This window comes from Eleutherodactylus coqui, chromosome 1 (genome assembly GCF_035609145.1).
Source record: "Eleutherodactylus coqui strain aEleCoq1 chromosome 1, aEleCoq1.hap1, whole genome shotgun sequence".
Lineage (NCBI taxonomy): Eukaryota > Metazoa > Chordata > Amphibia > Anura > Eleutherodactylidae > Eleutherodactylus > Eleutherodactylus coqui.
The window spans coordinates 476,498,401-476,521,902 of NC_089837.1; the positions used below are offsets into that span (position 1 = coordinate 476,498,401).

General features: G+C 46.5%; 1 protein-coding gene across 3 annotated transcripts in view; it reads left to right on the forward strand.

Moving 5' to 3' along the window:
• The window catches only part of LOC136613282 (retinol dehydrogenase 7-like), a 35,366-nt gene extending 15,327 nt beyond the window's left edge, over window positions 1–20,039 (forward strand). Inside the window, exons 2-6 of one of the 3 annotated variants that reach the window (XM_066594039.1) lie at window positions 2,790–2,869; window positions 3,441–3,772; window positions 6,707–6,965; window positions 17,968–18,131; window positions 19,342–20,039. In XM_066594039.1, coding sequence (XP_066450136.1) covers window positions 3,460–3,772; window positions 6,707–6,965; window positions 17,968–18,131; window positions 19,342–19,562 — 957 coding nt within the window. In that variant the 5' untranslated portion in view covers window positions 2,790–2,869; window positions 3,441–3,459 and the 3' untranslated portion in view covers window positions 19,563–20,039. Of the gene's footprint in view, window positions 1–2,789; window positions 2,870–3,420; window positions 3,773–6,706; window positions 6,966–17,967; window positions 18,132–19,341 lie in introns of all 3 variants that reach the window. The other 2 variants (XM_066594038.1, XM_066594040.1) reach the window with 2 other exon arrangements.
• Window positions 20,040–23,502: the final 3,463 nt, after the last annotated feature.

Consider the following 23,502-nt stretch of genomic DNA (forward strand, 5'->3'; position numbering starts at 1 on the left):
AATCCAGGAACAGTATAAATGATCTAGAGGACATAGTTTACAGGTAGCTATATGTATTACTAGTGGCCAGAGGCGTTATTAGAAACTCTTGGGCCAAGATTCAAAATCTGCAAATGGGGCCCCTACCTCCCACATGCAGTTTATAATACTGGTGACTTCTTATATAATGTATGGTGCCCCAAAGGCTTCATGGCCTGACAGCAACTGCTCTAGGAGAATTTATGAATATTGGTATTCCGGAATTAGAACCCTACGATTTCAATATCTATCTAGATGATTTCATTGTACTTACATGTAGATTATGATACTGGCAATACTCTCTGTTAAACAACCTTTGCACAGTTAACCTGTGTGCAGGCAACAGCAATTCATATCAAAGGTTCTTTCAGATCAATAACTGTAAACAGTCAAGTAATATTCAGTGAGCTACAAGACTGGGGGAAAGTGCACTGCAATACTGCTAATATATACAATGAACGATCATTGCATTAGGAGCATCTGCTAAAAGCTTGGTCCGCCTTTTTGCTGCGTGGCTTTGAGATATCGGGAAACAGATTCCACAAGGTAGCGAATATCCTCCATAATCAACGTCACCTATGCCCACTACAGCAGCTTTGTCAGTTGCTGCACATTTTGTGGATAAGTGGAAGCAGATCTCACAGCCCTTTCCAGTATATCCCAAACATGTTCAATGAAGTTACTCTCCAGTGAGTTTGGCAGCCAAGACAGTGTGGAGAATTCATTATTGTGTTCCTCCAACCACTCCCTAGTGATCCAAGTTTGGTGACATAAAGCGTTGTCCTGTTGAAAGATGACACTGTGGTTGGGGAAGACTTCCTGAAGATAAGGGTGCAGATGCTCAGCTAACAGGTCCATGTAGTGTTCACCATTCAATGATTGTGGTATGATGACCAAAGGTTAGGTCATGCCAGAAAAATGCTCCTCAGACCGTGCATCCAGCATCACTGGCCAGTTGAACCCCAACAGTGCACCCGTGGGATGCAACTTCATGATCTTTATGCCTGATGTGGACCCGGCCATCCATGTGGTTCAGCATGAAACAGGACTCATCACTCCAGATGACCTTCTGCTAAGCTTTCCAGATCCATAGATGTCTTTCCTGAGCTCTTACAAGTTTTCATAATTTGGATTTAAAAAAATAAAAACTATCTCTCTAAACCCGAAGCCCAGATCTCAGAAGTAAAAAAAGTTAAGTATATTCAAGACTTGCAGTACTATCGTTCCAACATCGTTTATACATGGGGCAATAAGGATAATAAGACCCTAGATCATGCAGAAATATATTTCTGCGCGCTGACAGGGATTTTGCCAGAATTCTTGATTCCGGATGTATCTGAATTTGTAGCTAAAAAAAACCACGCACCTTGCGACATTTATTATCACCCATTATGATGATTGGCTATCGAATTGAACCGTCTTCTTGGCTTCGCTATTCAGGCCGTATGAAATGTGGACATAAAAGATGTATTTGTTGCTCCGTTGTTCACACTACAAAAACTTTGTGTCATGAAAAAAACTTTCAGTTTAGCTCAATATATAAACTGTAATCCTACTTTTGTGGTTTATCTCATTGCATTTCTATCCTGCCAAGGGCAGTGTGTTGGGTGAACTGTCTGCAGTTTAAAAACTAGGATAAGAGAACATATATCTGATATTGAACATGCTGGAGGAAAAAAATATATCGGCTGTTTCATCTCAGGATACCGGTGATCATATAAAAGTGTTTAAAAAGTGAATAAAAGTTAAAGATTCAGCTCCCCTCATGAATCAGATCCATGGGGGGAGCTGAAAGTACTCACCTCCATCCTCCACAGTGTCCCGCAATGTTCTGTTCCTTTCCAGACCTGACGCCAGCTTCTGAGCATGCATGCCAGAAGTCGTATGTCAGACGCGTACACAGAATGGCTCGCGGCCCAGGAAATTTAAAATCCCTCTGTTTCCAGCTACCATGTGTAGCCGAGAGCAGAGAGATATCACCGGGGACCGCTGTATGCGGTTCCCGGTCACATGTTCGCTGTTATCCAATGGATAATAGCGATCATGTAAAGTAAAAAACAAGTGTAAAAAAAAAAAGGAAAAAAAAGTTTAAAAGTTAAAGTTTTATCTCCCCTCATCATATCCGTGAGGGGAGATGAAATTATGTACCAAAGGCCAACGGATCTATCCTCGGACCTTATCATGGCTTCTGTGCATGTGACCGCTTCCAAAATTGCGGACGCATGCGCAAAAGCCACGGATTGACGGGGTAATTTAAAACCTTCTTGCTCCTGGCCACTAAACGTAGCCAAGAGCCTAGAGATCTCACAGGGGAGGGGGGGCGAGGTACGCGGTTCTTGGTCACTTGATCGCCGTTATCAGATGGATAACGGCGATCACGTAAAAGCAAAAAAAAGCTAAAGTTTCACCTCTTGTCACGAATCCCAATTTTGGTGCTTTTAATAAGTATGCACAAATTCTATTGGTCTATTTTTACCACCTAAAACAATATTGAAATCACTTAGATATGCAAAACCTTTACGGAGTTATTCTATGTTAAAATGTCAGGTTTCCAAAATTTTGCCTGGTCATTAAGGTGCAAACAGGCTTGGTCATTAAGGGGTTAAGAGTTACTCACATGTGTTTTGGTGTCTATGATTAAGGGAAACATGCTTGCCTGAAACATGTAAGACGGAACATGATTTTTGTTCCTCCATGTCTGTCTGGATTGTTCAATAAAGAGTAAGAGTTTTTATGCTACGCTGGACTTACTTCGGTTTCCTGTGCATCAGTTGTGTTTTCCAGCCAGTCCTTGCGTGGGAGCGACTGCAGAGGAGCTGGTTTCTGGCTTGCATTTCTCAATGGGTGCAAGGTATGCTGCATGGTCATGGTAGACATTTGTCTAACTTCCCCACTTTTGTACTGCTGGGTTAGTTGGTCCATGATGGCACATTGTTGCTGATACTAGATATGCTACCTAATGCTCACCTCTAGGATCAAGGCCTGCCACTGTGTGATATTCTGTTGTATGTCTGTCCATGGTTCTACCACTCTTGGTACTGTCGTTTGGGAAGTGCCACTGTGTCAGAAATACTGGCACCACACCCTAGGGCACCAACCATCTGCCTGCGTCTTAGTCACTCAAGTCACCAGATTTACCCACGATTACCAAATATTGCCTTCTCCTGCACAGAGGAGAGATCAGCAAATTACTTGAGACCATGTCATGATGTAACCTTCACGTGGTACCATGTTACTGATCACAAGATGTCACATGCCAGCTGTCCATAATGCAGTGATTGTTCAGTGTATAATGGATAAGGCCATCATGATACAACAGTGCCTGTTGAATAAATGATGACATTTCTATTACAGTATACGTCTTGTAAGATATTTTCCTAGGAGTATCAAATTTAAAATCAGCTTCTTTGTATCTTTCCTAGGTCACAGTAAGATCCGATCATGTGGCTCCCTCTACTGGTGTTGATAGTTCTACTTCTCATATACAGATGGCACAGACAGAGTCAGATCCTAGAAAATCTCACAGATAAATATGTCTTCATTACCGGATGTGATAGCGGATTTGGAAATGTGCTGGCCAAACAACTGGACAAACGTGGAATGAAAGTTCTGGCTTCATGTCTGACAACGAAAGGGGCTGAAAACCTGAAGAAGGAGGCATCAAGTCGGTTGCAGACAGTCATTCTAGATGTTGCAGATGGTCAGAGTGTCATCTCAGCTGCCAAGTGCATTGCTAATATTGTTGGGGATCATGGTGAGTACAAAAGAACTATATAATACATACTAGAATAAAATCAAACATTTACTGTGTATAAATACCCAACACGATACTGTATGTCCAAGTCTTCCTCTAGATCTGCAGCTCTACACCCCAATCATGGACTTATAAACTTTCCTTTTAAGGGCTTATGAACATAATTGTATTTTGGCTCTGTACGAGCTACAAGTTACATGGACCTTTAATGAGGTCCTAATGTACCTCTGTATGCCATATACTATGCCACTAATTGTGCCTTTACCCTCATAGCACACATCATTTTATGTGGCCCCCACAGCCATGCATTAATTAAAGATGTTATCCAAGCAGCGCCCACCCGGTAAAACAGAGTCGGACTGGAAGCACTGCTCCGACCCGTGTATAGCGGCCGTCCCTCTTAATTGCAGGCGCAGGTCTTAGTAAAATCAATGAAAGCTGCACCTGCAATTACAACCACAGCTCCCATTCATCTCAGTGTGGGCTTCACCTACAATTACAAGGTGCAAAGTGGTCGTAGCACTACTTCTGCTCTGACCCTGGTATATCCCTTATGGAACTGCCTGGATAACCTACTTTAAAGGAATTCTCTTCATCACAACTGTAGCTCTGGTACGGCAGCACAGGGCAGAGTCTGTGACTGCTGACATATGTGCCAAGGTGAGAGGTCAGCGGTCACAGACTCCACACTGCGTCGCCAGTCCGGATCTGCAGGTGGCGTGAGTGTAAAGCCTCACGGGATGCTTCCCAGCCAGAGGCCAATATTGCTATTGGCCGGACAGCATCCCTGGGACTATTATGGGGGTCACTGTCACTACTAAGGCTAATAAGGGGGCGACTGTTAATACTGTGGCCACTATTACTACTAGGATCACTATGGGGGTCACTGTCACTACTGGGGCCACTATGAGGGCCAAGGATTGATCACAGCAGTCAGCTGACTAGCTGCTAGAAGACAAATGGAGAGCTGAAAGGTGTAAGAGTAGAACGACAAGGAAGCAACAGAGGTGAGTATACCATCATGTTTTAATTTACAGCGCAGTAGTTATGTCCCTGATCTGTACTAAAGAACAACAAGGAACTCGGTGCACTGCTGCACAGCCTCTTGGACAACCGGCAATCCAACCTGCAAACTGCACAACCCTTTCCAATCCAATTTCCCTGCCACCCGCACAACTCCCCAGCTCTTATTTATTTTGGATAGGAAAGTGCCTTGTGGATTCCCTGGAAATACTCAACAGAAACACTTAAGAATGAAGCCTGAATATGTATATCATATATGTATATTACAGTATGCAGAAGAGAACTCCAAAGTTCGTCCATGATGGCATATCATTGCTGATACCGGATATGCTGCCTGATACTCGCATCTAGGATCAACCATCTCTTGGATGTCTGTCCATGGTTCTACCACTCTCGGTACCATGGTTTGTAAACAGCCAACAAGTGCCACTGTGTAGAAATACTGGCACTACACCACCGGTCACCAACAATCCGTCCAAGGTCTTAGTCACTCAAGTCACCACATTTTCTCACGACGGCAAAAAGTTGCCTTCTGCTGCACAGAAGAGAGATCAGCACATAATTTGAGAACAAATCTTGATATAGCCTTCACGTGGTACCATGTTACTGATCACAAGATGTCACATGTCAGCTGTTTATAATGCAGGGATTGTTCAGTGTATAATGGATAAGGCCATCATGATACAACAGTGCCTGTTGAATAAATGATGACATTTCTATTACAGTATAGGTCTTGTAAGATATTTTCCTAGGAGTATCACATTTAAAATCAGCTTCTTTGTATCTTTCCTAGGTCACAGTAAGATCCGATCATGTGGCTCCCTCTACTGGTGTTGATAGCTCTACTTCTCAGATCCTCAAGTTGGAGTTCTCCTCTGCATACTGTAATATACATATGCAGAAGAGAACTCTGATGACAGACCCCTCTTTAGCGTTATGTTAGAAACAGGCGTCGGACTTTGCCCAACATGGAAGCTGTGTAGGGAAATCTCAATGTCAGATGATGTCCAACACTGCATTGGGAAGGGTTAACCCTTTCCAATCCAATTTGTATCCTGGTTTTCCTAGGGGTCTTACTCTTTGTCTGCTGTTATACAACAGTGTTATCTGCTAGCTAAAGCCGGTACTGCATGAGCTGACACGTTGGATAGGCTCCGACAGCAGAGAGGCTGGCAATATACAGTAAGAGAACCCCGACAGAAGTCTTCCAACATCGGAGCTGTACAGCCTTAAATCATAAGGTCTTCAGACGTCAGACAGTGGATTGGAAAGGGTTAATATCCATACTGCTTGAATGGAAAACATATTCTGGGAGACTGTATCTACAGGGTGGTCCAAAGGTATGCAGACACCTGAATAAATGGAAAACGATGGTTGGGAATGCCATCCTGTGTGTGGTATGTTGCTAAGGGAGAGGGTGCAAATCTGTGCCATGGTGGCCATTTTGAAAGCCATCATCTTGGAACCAAATCGATATTTTAAAATGGGAAGGGGTCCATGTGATATATGTATGTGAGAATTTGATGAGGAATCCAAATATGTGCTTAAATGTTATCCGGCAAGCACAGGGGCCACTCTACTAGGCCATGACACCCAATCCACTTCCCCGAAAACTGTTGACCCAAACACTCGCAGACATCACATCCATAATGTGGGGAACACAATAATGCTGGAAGAACACTGTAAATGTGCCATTTCATGGCACAGTGATGGGAACACCTCGTCACGTAACAATTGCAGCTGTCACACTATGGCCCCTTCAAGCAAATGATTGGCAGGGGTACCAAGAGTGGTACCCCTTACTTGTATAGCATTGATGGCGTATCCAAAATCAATTTTAAAGGCTCTAATAACAACTTTAAACATCTTTACTGCACAAATTGTTAACCAGTTATCTCCAATGTTTTCTAGGTCTGTGGGGTCTTGTGAACAATGCTGGTTTTGGATTTGCATTCGCTCCTAACGCATGGCAAACAAGAGCAGATTTTGCAAAGGTGCTGAACATAAATTTAGTGGGACTCTGTGATGTGACAGTGACCTTGTTGCCTCTTATCATAAAAGCAAAGGGACGAATTGTCAATGTTGCCAGCTGCGGCGGAAGACTACCTAACGTTGGGGGAGGATACTGCCCATCTAAATTTGGTGTTGAAGCTTTTTCTGATTCGCTCAGGTAAGCATGTAAAGAAGTGGAGTTGCCTCCTACTGGCTGAGAGTATACAGTGATGTTATTACTATGGCTGGGTTATTTATGCCTTACTTTACAGATAAAGTATCTGTCTTTAACAACTATTTTTTCCTTCGTAATGGCAACCTATTCTCTGGAACTCAAAGGAGTCGAGAACCAGGTTATATGTGAACTATCATCTGCTTTATTCTTTCAGTGCTCACATCTCACGGCAATGTAAGTGCATGAACCCTCAGTGGGTTTAGGTAAAGTTTAACCATAATCAATACTGTGCTTGGAAGTGATAACCCCAGACACTGTACTGACCGATGGGGAATCCAAAGGTGCTCGGCACAGGCTACATGCATTAATGTAAGTGTTGGCTAGTGTACTTGTATTGGCTTCCTGCCAATAAGTATAAGGCTGCCAAGGGAGAGTTCGCTGTAACAGGTCACAAGAGTAATGAAGTTCATGCAGAGATAAGAGATTGCCAAAAGTATCAAGTTCATACTCGCTTACTGTGTGAATCAACCCCTCATGAATAGCTGGCGAGGATATGGTCACAAAGACACCATTACGAAGTACTGGTCTGAGACAGCAGGAGAACCGAAAGATGTTAGTTAGGACTGTAACCATAGCAGGTCGGAGACATTCGGGTGAAGATGCTATCAACCAATACCATGGCTGGGTAAAGAGAAAATGAGCTGTATTTTTTTTTAAGTCCTCACCCTGAGGTCCACTGCATTGTGTGCCTGGAACAAGTAAAGTGTCTCTCCATCATGAAAAGTTATTATTTTGCAATTAAACTTAGTTGGCCTAAATTGACTTTACCCGTTGAGACCGAGTGTTGCAGAGAATGACTATTCTTAAGGCCAGACCAAGCCCAAAGACTTTTCAATGCGTGACCAAATCCCCAGAGGGCAGCTGCCAAGCCCCTGTGGACCCTTACAAGCATAGAACAGAACACATGAAAATATGAAGTGACAGACATCAAAAAATTACAAATATATAGAACAGTCAAACACAAGGCTCCCACAGTTCCAAGAGATTATACCAAGTCTGGATAGCTACACCATTCTCAAGGTCAGAGAAGGAGCATAAAGCCATTAGGTAGGGGTTTATTATTATCATCATCGGTTGTCTTGAAACCACTAGAGTGGCTCGATGATGTCCAGGTGCAGTGACTGTGCTTACTAGAGAAGATATTGAACCTCATTTTCATGCTCCTGAAACTATTCCTGGACATAGTGAGGTGCGTGGATTAGGGACATCATCATCTTGGAAATTCATACCTCTGTCCAGAAACAATGTCTACACCACTGCGTGGATCTGATCTGCCAAAATATCAGTATTACCCTTGCAAGTCATTCTCCCTTTTAAGGTGACGACGATGGGTCATGCAAAAAACCATCAGATGACTGCCCGAACCATGATGGATCCACCATCATGCTTGGCTGTGGGCATGTCAAATGATAGGCTTCCTTTGGCCTTCTCTAGCCCAAAACACCTCTGGTGCTGGGAAATAGCATAAAGCAGGATTCACTGGAGTTGGGTATCTACTATGGAAGGGAGCTGAGTGCGAGGCACGGCCACCAGATGAGTTGAGTCTACGGAGTACGTTTCAACATTTTTACTGTTAAGTTGCATAGACATTACACATTAATGACCAAGAGGGATGTCAGGGTTCATGCGCATATTATTACTGCATACATTACCAGCAGCATTACCAATCCTTGGTGTTTCGATTATTTTGACAAACCCCTGTATGTGTTAAGTGGCAAGTCCCCTTTAAATCAACGTCTGTAGAAGGTTTGACATTCGTAAAACTGTTGCATTTGTTGTTGACTTTCCTTTCCATTATATTATACCAGCTTTTATTTACTTGTTCTCAGAATCCTTAATATATTATAAATTCTTCCTTTTTTTACATTTTAACCTATTCTTTATCATCTATTTATATAGCATCAGTCTATCTATCAGCCTAGTTTGTCTGCTCAATTTTCAGTGCAAATTATCTACAGATTTTGCCTTGGTTTGTGAGCAAAGCAATTATGCAATTACTCTGAAACTAAGACCTACTCCGAAAATAAGCCCTAGCATAAATTTTCAGTATCTTTTAGGATGCAGCTGGATTTTTTAGGATTTCTGAGGATGCTTGGAACATATACCCAACTCCAATAATACACCCAAGTTACAGTTAATAAAAAAAATCTATCTAAATAGTGTCCAGGCAGCTATACCGTATATACCGGCGTATAAGACGACTTTTGAACCCCGAAAAATCTGCTCTGCAGTCGGGGGTCGTCTTATGCGCCGGTAATACAAAAAAAAAAAAGTGTAAAAAAAAAAAATTTTATTACTCACCTCCCCCGGCGTCCTGTCGCGCTCCGGCAGGATGTCGCTCGCTCCGGCAGGCTGTCGCTCGCTCCTCGTCCCCGCCGCAGCATAGCTTTCTGAATGCGGGGCTTGAAATCCCCGCTTCCAGAAAGCTAATACACACGCCGGCAGCCATGACAGCATTGAATGGCTGTGATTGGCTAAAGCACACGTGGCTTCAGCCAATCACACTATTCAATGACATCATTGAATGGCTGTGATTGGCTGAAGGCGCACGTGTTAGCAATCACACCCATTCAATGATGTCATTGAATAGTGTGATTGGCTGAAGCCACGTGTGCTTTAGCCAATCACAGCCATTCAATGATGTCATGGCTGCCGGCGTGTGTATTAGCTTTCTGGAAGCGGGGATTTCAAGCCCCACATTCAGAAAGCTATGCTGCGGCGGGGACGAGGAGCGAGCGACAGCGCCGGAGCGAGCGACATCCTGCCGGAGCGCGACAGGACGCCGGGGGAGGTGAGTAATAAAATTTTTTTTTTTTTCTCCACTGAATACCGGCGTATAAGGTGACAGTTGGGGGGTCGTCTTATACGCCCCGTCGCCTTATACGCCGGTATATACGGTACATGTAAAAAAGTAAAAGCTTTTGGAGAAAAAAATAATATAGGACCCTGTCTTATTTCAGTTACCTTTTTATGCATTAATAGAGAACATTGCCTTTGCTTATAATTGTCAAAAAATAAACGAATCGAGCATTTGCATTACTTGGCCCATCTACAACATATGGTTGTTTATATATGAACATTGATGGGCTTTCTAGGAGTTTTCTGGGCTTTTTGTTAATGACTAGAGATGAGCGAGCACCAAAATGCTCTGGTGCTCGTTACTCGGAACAAACTTTTCGCGATGCTTGAGGATTCGTTTCGAATAACGAACCCCATTGAAGTCAATGGGCGACCCGAGCATTTTTGTATTTCGCCGATGCTCGCTAAGGTTTTCATGTGTGAAAATCTGGGCAATTCAACAAAGTGATGGGAACGACACAGCAACGGATAGGGCAGGCGAGGGGCTACGTGTTGGGCTGCATCTCAAGTTCACAGGTCCCACTATTAAGCCACAATAGCGGCAAGAGTGGCCCCCCACCCCCCTCCCAACAACTTTTACTTCTGAAAAGCCCTCATTAGCATGGCATACCTTAGCTAAGCACCACACTACCTCCAACAAAGCACAATCACTGGCTGCATGACACTCCGCTGCCACTTCTCCTGGGTTACATGCTGACCAACCGCCCCCCCTCCCCCCCACAGCGCACACCAAAGTGTCCCTGCGCAGCATTCAGCTGCCCTCATGCCACACCACCCTCATGTCTATTTAGAAGTGCGTCTGCCATGAGGAGGAACCGCAGGCACACACTGCAGAGGGGTTGACACGGCTAGGCAGCGACCCTCTTTAAAAGGGGCGGGGCGATAGCCCACAATGCTGTACAGAAGCAATGAGAAATAGAATCCTGTGCCACCGCCATCAGGAGCTGCACACGTGGGCATAGCAATGGGGAACCTATGTGCCACACACTATTCATTCTGTCAAGGTGTCTGCATGCCCCAGTCAGACTGGTAATATGTACCTTAACAGTAACCTCGTTGGTGGTAATGTGGTGGTGACTGCGGACCTAGTAGCGCGGTTTTATTTTGTTGGTTTTCGGAATGTGGCCAGGATTAAGTGGGCCGTGGCGGGGGGATGGTGGGGGGGCTCTCTTGTAGTGTCGGTAAAGGTGAAATTCTTGGACTGCCACCAGACGAACCAATGCAAAGGCATTTGCCAAGAATGTTTTCCCTGTTGGAGGAGGAGGGGGATGTTTTTGAGGCACTACGTGTCCTCTCCACGTGTCCGTGGTTATATGCACCTTAACAGTAACCGCGTTGGTGGTAATGTGGTGGTGACTGCGGACCTAGTAGCGCGGTTTTATTTTGTTGGTTTTCGGAATGTGGCCAGGATTAAGTGGGCCATGGCGGGGGGATGGTGGGGGGGCTCTCTTGTAGTGTCGGTAAAGGTGAAATTCTTCGACTGCCACCAGACGAACCAATGCAAAGGCATTTGCCAAGAATGTTTTCCCTGTTGGAGGAGGAGGGGGATGTTTTTGAGGCACTACGTGTCCTCTCCACGTGTCCGTGGTTATATGCACCTTAACAGTAACCGCGTTGGTGGGAAATGGCCTCGCCGCCATCATGTCTTTGGGAAGCCTCTGTTTCCACACCCCAGAGACATACCATTAGCAGCGGTATAGGCAGAGCCCAGAATTCGTAACATTTCAGCCGTAGCATTAGGACAGGCCCCACTAACATATCACTAGCAGCATTATAGGAGGAGCGCAGTCTTTGTTCCATGTCAGCAATAGTAGCACTCAAGACAGGCCCCAGTAACAATTCCGAAGCAGCAGTATAGCGGGAGCGCAGTCTTCGTTCCATGTCAGCAATAGTAGCACTCAAGACAGGCCCCAGTAAGAATTCCGAAGCAGCAGTATAGCGGGAGCGCAGTCTTCGTTCCATTTCAGTAGCTGCAGTATAGCCAAGGCCCAAGTTACATTTATGTAGCTAAAGTGTAGGCCAACCCCACACACACTTCTGTACCATGAGTGCAGGCGAAGAACATACAAATTGCTATGATTACACTGTAGGTGAGGGCCCCAAAAAATTGGTGTACCAACAGTACTAATGTACCTCAGTAAAAATTGGCCATGCCCAACCAAGATGGCAGGTGAAACCCATTAATCGCTTTGGTTAATGTGGCTTAAGTGGTAACTAGGCCTGGAGGCAGCCCAGTTTAACGAAAAATTGGTTCAAGTTAAATTTTCAATGCTTTTAAGAGCATTGAAACATATAAAAATTGTTTCGAAAAATTATATGACTGAGCCTTGTGGCCCTAAGAAAAATTGCCCGTTCAGCGTGATTACATGAGGTTTCAGGAGGAGGAGCAGGAGGAGGAGGAGGAATATTAGACACAGATTGATGAAGCAGAAATGTCCCCGTTTTGGATGGTGAGAGAGAACGTAGCTTCCATCCGCGGGTGCAGCCTACGTATTGCTTACGTATCGCTGCTGTCCGCTGGTGGAGAAGAGAAGTCTGGGGAAATCCAGGCTTTGTTCATCTTGATGAGTGTAAGCCTGTCGGCACTGTCGGTTGACAGGCGGGTACGCTTATCTGTGATGATTCCCCCAGCCGCACTAAACACCCTCTCCGACAAGACGCTAGCCGCAGGACAAGCAAGCACCTCCAGGGCATACAGCGCTAGTTCAGGCCACGTGTCCAGCTTCGACACCCAGTAGTTGTAGGGGGCAGAGGCGTCACCGAGGATGGTCGTGCGATCGGCTACGTACTCCCTCACCATCCTTTTACAGTGCTCCCGCCGACTCAGCCTTGACTGGGAAGCGGTGACACAGTCTTGCTGGGGAGCCATAAAGCTGGCCAGGCCCTTAAAGACTGTTGCACTGCCTGGGCTGTACATGCTGCTCGATCTACGCACCTCCCCTGCTACCTGGCCCTCGGAACTGCGCCTTCTGCCACTACCGCTGTCGGATGGGAATTTTACCATCAGCTTGTCCGCCAGGGTCCTGTGGTATAGCAACACTCTCGAACCCCTTTCCTCTTCGGGAATGAGAGTGGGAAGGTTCTCCTTATAGCGTGGGTCGAGCAGTGTGTACACCCAGTAATCCGTAGTGGCCAGAATGCGTTGAATGCGAGGGTCACGAGAAAGGCATCCTAACATGAAGTCAGCCATCTGTGCCAGGGTACCTGTACGCAACACATGGCTGTCTTCACTAGGAAGATCACTTTCAGGATCCTCCTCCTCCTCCTCCTCCTCCTCCTCAGGCCATACACGCTGAAATGATGACAGGCAAGCAGCATGGGTACCGTCAGCAGTGGGCCAAGCTGTCTCTTCCCCCTCCTCCTCATCCTCCTCATGCTCCTCCTCCTCCTGAACGCGCTGAGATATAGACAGGAGGGTGCTCTGACTATCCAGCGACATACTGTCTTCCCCCGGCTCGGTTTCCGAGCGCAAAGCGGCTGCCTTTATGGTTTGCAGGGAAGTTCTCAAGATGCATAGCAGAGGAATGGTGACGCTAATGATTGCAGCATCGCCGCTCACCACCTGGGTAGACTGCTCAAAGTTTCGAAGGACCTGGCAGATGTCTGCCAACCAGGCCCACTCTTCTGAAAAGAATTGAGGAGGCTGACTCCCACTGCGCCGCCCATGTTGGAGTTGGTATTCCACTATAGCTCTACGCTGCTCATAGAGCCTGGCCAACATGTGGAGCGTAGAGTTCCACCGTGTGGGCACGTCGCACAGCAGTCGGTGCACTGGCAGATTAAAGCGATGTTGCAGGGTGCGCAGGGTGGCAGCGTCCGTGTGGGACTTGCGGAAATGTGCGCAGAGCCGGCGCACCTTTCCGAGCAGGTCTGACAAGCGTGGGTAGCTTTTCAGAAAGCGCTGAACCACCAAATTAAAGATGTGGGCCAGGCATGGCACGTGCGTGAGGCTGCCGAGCTGCCGAGCCGCCACCAGGTTACGGCCGTTGTCACACACGACCATGCCCGGTTGGAGGCTCAGCGGCGCAAGCCAACGGTCGGTCTGCTCTGTCAGACCCTGCAGCAGTTCGTGGGCCGTGTGCCTCTTCTCTCCTAAGCTGAGTAGTTTCAGCACAGCCTGCTGACGCTTGCCCACCGCTGTGCTGCCACGCCGCGCGACACCGACTGCTGGCGACGTCCTGCTGCTTCTGACACATCTAGATTGAGAGACAGAGGTTGAGGAGGAGGAGGAGGAGGAGGGTGCTTTAGTGGAAGAAGCATACACCGCCGAACATACCACCACCGAGCTGGGGCCCGCAATTCTGGGGGTGGGTAGGACGTGAGCGGTCCCAGGCTCTGACTCTGTCCCAGCCTCCACTAAATTCACCCAATGTGCCGTCAGGGAGATGTAGTGGCCCTGGCCGCCTGTGCTTGTCCACGTGTCCGTAGTTAAGTGGACCTTGCCACTAACCGCATTGGTGAGGACGCGTACAATGTTGCGGGAGACGTGGTCGTGCAGGGCTGGGACGGCACATCGGGAAAAGTAGTGGCGACTGGGAACTGAGTAGCGCGGTGCCGCCGCCGCCATCATAGCTTTGAAGGACTCCGTTTCCACAACCCTATACGGCAGCATCTCAAGGCTGATAAATTTGGCTATGTGGACGGTTAACGATTGAGCGTGCGGGTGCGTGGCGGCGTACTTGCGCTTGCGCTCCAACAGTTGCGCTAGCGACGGCTGGACGGTGCGGTGCGAGACATTGCTGGATTGGGCCGAGGACAGCGGAGGTGAGGGTGTGGGTGCAGGCCATGAGACGGTCGTGCCTGTGTCCTGAGAGGGGGGTTGTATCTCAGTGGCAGGTTGGGGCACAGGGGGAGAGGCAGCGGTGCAAACCGGAGGCGGTGAACGGCCTTCGTCCCACCTTGTGGGGTGCTTGGCCATCATATGTCTGCGCATGCTGGTGGTGGTGAGGCTGTTGGTGTTGGCTCCCCGGCTGATCTTGGCGCGACAAAGGTTGCACACCACTGTTCGTCGGTCGTCAGGCGTCTCTGTGAAAAACTGCCAGACCTTAGAGCACCTCGGCCTCTGCAGGGTGGCATGGCGCGAGGGGGCGCTTTGGGAAACACTTGGTGGATTATTCGGTCTGGCCCTGCCTCTACCCCTGGCCACCGCACTGCCTCTTGCAACCTGCCCTGCTGCTGCCCGTGCCTCCCCCTCTGAAGATCTGTCCAGTGTAGGCGTTGCACACCAGGTGGGGTCAGTCACCTCATCGTCCTGCTGCTCTTCCTCCGAATCCTCTGTGCGCTGCTTTCTCGGACTTACTGCCCTTACTACTACCTCACTGCAAGACAACTGTGTCTCATCGTCATCGTCCTCCTCACCCACTGAAAGGTCTTGAGACAGTTGCCGGAAGTCCCCAGCCTCATCCCCCGGACCCCGGGAACTTTCCAATGGTTGGGCATCAGTGACGATAAACTCCTCTGGTGGTAGAGGAACCACTGCTGCCCAATCTGAGCAGGGGCCCGAGAAAAGTTCCTGGGAGTGTTCCCGCTCCTGAGCATGTGTCATTGTAGTGGAGTGAGGAGGCTGGGGGGAAGGAGGAGCAGCAGACAGAGGATTCGGATTTGCAGCACTGGACGGCGCAGAACTGTGGGTGGATGATAGCTTGCTCGAAACACTTTCTGCCATCCACGACAGGACCTGCTCACACTGCTCATTTTCTAATAAAGGTCTCCCGCGTGGACCCATTAATTGGGCGATGAATGTGGGGACGCCAGAAACGTGCCTCTCTCCTAATCGCGCAGCAGTCGGCTGCGACACACCTGGATCAGGAGCTCGGCCTGTGCCCACACCCTCACTTGGCCCTCCGCGTCCTCGGCCGCGTCCACGTCCTCTAGGCCTACCCCTACCCCTCAGCATGCTGTATTACCAGTGATTTGATTTCCCAGGCAGGAAATAAATTGGCGCAAGCCTGCAGGCCAAATATAATTTTTTCGCTTTTTTGCAAAGGGAGGGCCCCACTGCGTATATTCAATGAACAATAACTTTTATAACTGTGGTGTGGCCCTGAAAAAGTGTCACACAACTTTAGTGTAGCAGAGTTATTAACTCTGGCAGAGCAGGTATTTGCCAGTCAGGAAAGACAATGGCGCAAGCCTGCAGTAAACCGTAGCTGGTTGTGTTTGATTTTTGTACGTTCTCCACGCAGCACACACGTACACGGAGACCTTAGGACTGACACAGGCAGGCCAAATATAATTTTTTCGCTTTTTTGCAAAGGGAGGGCCCCACTGCGGATATTCAATGAACAATAACTGTGTTGTGGCCCTGCCTACACAATTCTGTCCCTGTAGTATCAATGGAGGGTGCAATGCTCTGCACAGACGATTTTTTGAAAAAAAAAATTATGCAACACTGCTAACAGCAGCCAGCACAGTACTCCACACAGTAAATGTGGCCCTAGAAAGGACCGTTGAGGTTCTTGAAGGCTACACTCACTCCTAACACTCTCCCTGCCTATACACCACTTCTGTCCCTAATGCCGGGTGCAATGCTCTGCACTGCCGATTTTGAGAAGAAAAAAAAAAAAATTTCCACTGCTAACAGCAGCCTGCACACACGTAGATGTGGCCCTAAGAACGACCGTTGGGGTTCTTGAAGCCTACACTCACTACAAACACTCTCCCTACAGCAACTCCAATAGAACAGCATTTTCTCTCACTAACTCACAAGATATCTGAGCCGAGCCGCGGGAGGGGCCGACTTTTATACTCGGGTGACATCTGATCGCCCCAGCCACTCACAGCAGGGGGGTGGTATAGGGCTTGAACGTCACAGGGGGAAGTTGTAATGCCTTCCCTGTCTTTCAATTGGCCAGAAAAGCGCGCTAACGTCTCAGAGAGGAAACTGAAAGTAACCAGAACACCGCGTGGTACTCGTTACGAGTAACGAGCATCCCGAACACCCTAATATTCGCACGAATATCAAGCTCGGACGAGTACGTTCGCTCATCTCTATTAATGACCTAACCTCACGATAACTAAAAGATCAGTGGGGATAGGACACCCCCATTGATTGCCCGTTTTCTAGAGCCGTTGCACATTAGAACAAGCACAGCTCAGTACACTATGCAGCAGACCAGAATGTTTGAAGGGAATAGTCTGAGCCTTCAATACCCTTACAGGTAGAGATGAGCGAGCGTACTCGGTTCGGATGTTTTTGCACTCGAGCACCGCTTTTTCCAAGTAACTGACTACTCGGACAAAAGGTTCGGGGGGCGCCGGGGGTGAGCAGGGGGTTGCAGAGGGGAGTGGGGGGGGGGGGGAGAGAGATCCCCCTGTTCCCCACTGCTACCCCCCGCTCCACCATGCCCCCCCCCCACCCCCGGAGCCCCCGAATTTTTTCGTTCGAGTAGTCAGTTACTCGGAAAAAGCGGTGCTCGAGTGCAAAAACACCTGAACCGAGTATGCTCGCTCATCTCTACTTACAGGCCACTGCATAACGTTTGGAGCTCTGGTAGTTCGGATGCGTCGCAGTTTGGGGGCAAAGTTAATTGTGTGGATGTTAGACATCCTCCAATCTTTTACTGATGACTTATCCTGAAAATAGCTCATCAATAAAAAAATTTAAAAGCTGCTAAAATACCTTCAAAATAAGGCCTCCCTCAGATTATGATTAGGGTAGTGGTCATTGTGAAAATTGCAAGATTTCTGCATTATAAGAAGATAAGAAAAAATTTACCAAAAATGTATAAAAATATGTCTAGTGCACTAACATGATTGAAACTATTAGTCATTTTCTGGCAATACATTCTCTTTAATAATCCCAAATTAGGATTGTATCCGACACATCCTGAAGTGTATGGAAACAATGGCTATGCATGCGCACCACCGCTTCATTCACTTCAATGGGACTGCTGGAGATAGCATATTGTAGTGAATGGAGTGGTGGTGGGCATGCGCAGCCACCGCTGCCATACACTATTGAATGAGCTGCGGCAGGACACCCTTTAACAAAAATGATAGACCCCCAACACCAGCAAAGACTTGTGCTGCCACTACTTTTAATCAGTGAAGGAGTCATGTACTATATATTCTTTTTCCAATGTAGAAGGGAAGTTCGAGATTTTGGAGTGAAGATTTCTATAATTGAACCAGGTGCTTTTAGGACAGCATTGGGGGCCACGGAACCTCACTTGAAGAATCTTGAGCGTCTGTGGTCGAATCTTCCTTCACCCATTAAAGAATACTATGGTGAACAGTACTATTATCAATGTAAGTCAACACGTTCTTCTTTTAATCCATGACGTATAGAGATATTTTTTTTCACCGTTTTTTTTTTCAGTTTTTTAATTTTATTGGGGGTAAAAAAATGATTTTTTTCAACATTTATGTTTTTTTTCATTTGTATATTTATACTAAAAAAAAGTTTTGGAATAGGTTGATTAATACATTTTATAAATGTATAGATTGTTTTTTTTAATCAGTATATCTACACTAAAGTTAAATAGAGAAATGGGTTCTTCATTTTGTTTTGGACGTTTTGATATAGAATATATATAGCTTTGGATTATAGGGCGCATATAGTTTTGGATTATAGGGCGCATTATAGGGCGCATGTGGTTGGCATCGGCAGTGGGTCATTTTATTTTTTATGTATATATTTTTATTTTATTCTGCAATTTTTTTTTCTTAATTTTGTAACTATTTTTACCAATGACCTCATATAAGACCTCCTTTTTTATTTCATACTTTTCCACTGTAGCTAGGGCATCCCTAGGAGTAGAATCCATAGGAGCCTGAGTTGCAGGGATAAACATTGCCCTGTTATGACAATAGTCACCAGCAGAGCTGATCAGGGTCTGCTAGGACTACACGATAGGGAGCACCCGGTGGTCAGGTGATCGATGAGTAGCATATTGGAGGAAATACTTCCACTTTCACTTTTTAGTACATTGAGCACTATGTAGCTGGGAAAGAAGAAGGCAGAAGCTGTTAAAAACTGCTTCTCCCTTCTGCTCTGGCTCCTGCTTGATTGCAGGAGTAGAGGCTTTAATCCTGCACCGTACATCTGCAGTCAGCGTGGGTTTAAAGCCCTGGAACAAGCGCCAGATATTTCCTGCGCTTGGTCCTTAAGAGAAACGTTTCCATCTTACAGCTCTTAAAGTAATATATCTGACAGCCAGTAAACGTGGCGCCGATGCGCCCGTGTTACTGCGCGAAGAAGACGGCTGCACTGTAAGTGCAGACGACTCTCTGCACTGCCGGAAGAAAGAACATATGACCGGCGATGGAGCCGGTCATGTGTTCTTTCTTCCGGCGGTGCGGAGAATCATCCGCATCTGCAGTGCGGCTGTCTTATCGTGCCGATGCGCCCGTGTGACTGAGCCCCGAAGCTGATTATCATCAGTGTGTTTCATGCTAAGAATCAACATTTTTCTCATAAATAATATATAGGTTTTTTATGCTTTGCTTATCCGCACAGGTGCCCAGGGCTTAAAATCTCTTATTGGCGTTGCCAGCCCGAAACTCCACTATGTCACAGACTGTATGGAGCATGCCCTGACCGCTGTATATCCATGGACAAGATATTCTGTGGGCCTGGACTGCAAACTGTATTACCTTCCTGTGTCTTACTTACCTACTGTCATATCTGATTATCTGCTGTGTAGATCGGCACCCAAACCAGCACGCGGTGTGATGTAAACAGATGTGATACTTGGTGGTTTATATAGGACATAAAAGATTATGGCGAAGGGCAAATATGCTGCCAGTGCCTGACTGGTACAGATTGTTAAAAGCATCCTATTCTATCATTACATTATAAAAATGCTCCATCAAAATAATCTATTACAGGTGCATAATAAATAAATAAAATTACCACAGTTCCTAAAACCCCAATAGCGGCCATACCCATATGATGAAAATATATAAATATAAAATATATAAATACTCCATTTTATTACCCAAGCACATGATAAATAAATAAATACAAAGCATGTAATATTTACCGATATAAAAAGTAAATATAATATATATTAAGATAAAACGTCATTTGTGACCCTTGTCTGCATTTCATCCTTTTCACCAGTAGAGGTCATCTTAATACATACGGTAATAGAAAATCCTTCAGTCCATAGTTAATAGAATTAAAACCACAGTAAAAACCTTTAGTCTGCTATTCATCCTATCACCAATCATCATAATAGTGAATCCTTCAGACTTAATATGCCACTGTAATGTATAATTTATCCATAAAAGTTAATTATCTTAAAGGGGTTTTCCAGTAAAATATTATTGATGACCCTCAGGATAGGTCATCAATAGTGGATCATCCGGAATTTGTCGCTTGGGACCCTGACTGATCAGCTGAGCAGGCGTATGCTGTCAGTGCCACAAATACACAGAGGTCGGAGTGGAATCAATGAGAGCCGTGCGTGCAGTTACAAGCGCCGGCCACTACACGGAGTTCAGTGCAGAGGCTTCTGCTCCGACCTCTGTGTTATTGTGGCGCTGACAGCCTGTGCCTGCTCAGCTGTTCAGTCGGGGCCCCGAGCGGCGGACCCCGGCCGATTAACTATTGATGACTATGCTGATGATAGGTCATCAATAGTATTTCCCTGGAAAACCCCTTTTAGATAAATTACAGGCATTAAAATCTAGGAGAAAGATGAACAAAAGCAAACAAGGAAAACTAGAGAAAAGCAGAAGTAGAGAGTGGAAATAAAAAAAGACCAGAAAAAGTATTTAGAAATGATATCCTTATTGCATATGCTCCCTAAGGTAAATTGCGATTTTGCGCGATCGCGATTTTAACATTACGTCCCATAGACCCCTGCAGAAAAAAAATGCTGCGAATTTCGCAGGGAAAAAAAAACGATAGTGGGTGGGCGCCCCGCCCGCCCCGCCCTCCCACTGGCGTTTGCGATTTTCGTGCATGAAAAACGCAGCGTTTTCGTCACGTTTTTGGCGCGTTTTTTGCGGCGTTTTCGCGGCATTTTCGTGGCTTTTTGCGTTAATTTACATTGACATTCATGGGTGCATTAAGAGAAAAATAAGGACACATATGCAACTGACAGTTCCTATGTTAAAAATTGCAACGGACTGAAACAAAAACGCCAGTGGACAGGAGTACATTCAAAACTAATTGCTCTTGAGAAAAAACGCAAAACGCAATGGAAAAAAAATCGCCAGTGGGTGGGCGCCCTAAGGGTGGTTTCACAGTTGCAGCATGGATTCTGCTTTCTTGCATCATTGGGGAACAGGAAAGGGGAGTCCCTGCAGCTGAATGGTTCTGTCTTTTTTGACAGACCCAAACAGTACCAGTTGAACCCCATTGACTATGATGGAGTCCGCTCAGCTGCCCGGCTTTTGGACAAAAGAAAATGTGCTGCATGTAGTGCTTTCTCATCCGGTATTTTCAACCGGATCTGCGATGGAATCTCCAACCAGATGTGAAACTTGCCCACACATGTATAAAGGGCTCCTTCAATCATTTTAGCGCCCAGTAATTTACAGAGGCATACATGCAAATAGGTTAGTATTGCAACGTCTGGTAGTTTTCAATGTAACAGGATTAGATGTCTATGCTGCCCAATTGTGAAGGTCTTAATCAATTTCTGTCCAAAACTAATGGAAATATTTTAAATATATTTTACCATCTTACCAAGTTGCATTCCGATATGTGATTTATGGCACAGTTCCCCAATTACACGGGAATATCGTTCAGAGTTGTTCCTGCTCCCGCAGGAATTTCAACGATAATCGTCCCATGTAAATGCATGCAGAGACTCAACGCGAGTTGTTTAGTCTTTCATTTTCTGCATGCAGAAAACGAAATGACAAACCATTCAGTGTAAACAGTAGTCATTCAGTTCAGTAAATGGAGGCAGCCAGGTGGAGAACCCTCCCCGGCTGCCCAGCTTCCATGCTAGCTGCAATTAAAGGAGTTGTCCAGTCATAAACTATTGATTGTCTATCCTCAGACGAGGTCATCAATAATAGATTGGCGAAAATCCATTGTCAGGGAACCTGGCAGTCAGCGTTTCTCTGGCTTGGGCACTGAGCTGATTTCTGCAGGAAGCAGAAAAATCCATTCACACTGTAGTATTGGAAGCAGACACAGCTCTGTTACATGACATGTGCGTCACAGATACAGCTATGCTACATGACATGCGTGTCACAGACACAGCTCTGCTGCGTGACATGTGTGACACAGCTCTGCTACATGACATGCGCATCACAGACACAGCTCTTCTACATGACATGAGTGTCACAGACACAGCTCTGGTACAAGGCATGTGCGCCACAGACACAGCTCTGCTACAAGGCATGTGAGCCACAGGCACAGCTCTGCTACATGGCATGCGCTTCACAGACACAGCTATGCTACATGACATGCGCGTCACAGACACAGCTATGCTACATGACATGAGTGTCACAGACACAGCTCTGCTACATGACATGAGTGTCCCAGACACAGCTCTGCTACATGACATGCGCGTCACAGACACAGCTATGCTACATGACATGCGTGTCACGGACACTGCTTTGCTACATGACATGCGTGTCACAGACACTGCTCTGCTGCATGACATGTGTGACACAGCTCTGCTATATGACATGCGCATCACAGACACAGCTATGCTACATGACATGCGTGTCACAGACACAGCTCTCCGACATGACATGAGTGTCACAGACACAGCTCTGCTACATGAAATGTGCGTCACAGACACAGTTATGCTACATGAAATACGCGTCACAGACACGGCTATGCTACATGACATGCACTTCACGGACACTACTCTGCTACATGACCTGCATGTCACAGACACAGCTCTGCTGCGTGGCATGCGTGACACAGCTCTGCTACATGACATGCGCGTCACAGACACAGCTCTCCTACATGACATGCGCGTTACAGACACAGCTCTACTGCATGACATGCGCGTCACAGACACAGCTCTGCTGCATGACATATGCATCACAGACACAGCTCTGCTACATGTTATGCACATCACAGACACTGCTATGCTACATGCCGTGTGTCACAGACACTGCTCTGCTACATGACATGCACATCACAGACACAGCTCTGCTGCATGACATGCGAGTCACAGACACAGCTTTGCTGCATGACATACAAGTCACAGACACTGCTCTGTTACACAACATGCGCATCACAGACACAGCTTTGCTACATGACATGTGCACCACAGACACAGCTCTACTACATGACATATGCATCACAGACACAGCTCTGCTACATGACATGCTAGTCACAGACACAGCTCTGATGCATGACATGCATGTCACAGACCCTGCTTTGCTACATGACATGCGCGTTACAGACCTGCTCTGCTGCATGACTTGTGAGTCACAGACACGGCTCTGCTGCATGACATGCACGTCATAGACACAGCTATGCTACATGACATGCATGTCACGGACACTGCTCTGCTACATGACATGAGTGTCACAGACACAGCTCTGCTACATGACATGAGTGTCACAGACACAGCTCTGCTACATCACATGAGTGTCACAGACACAGCTCTGCTACATGACATGAGTGTCACAGACACAGCTCTGCTACATGACATGAGTGTCACAGACACAGCTCTGCTACATGACATGAGTGTCA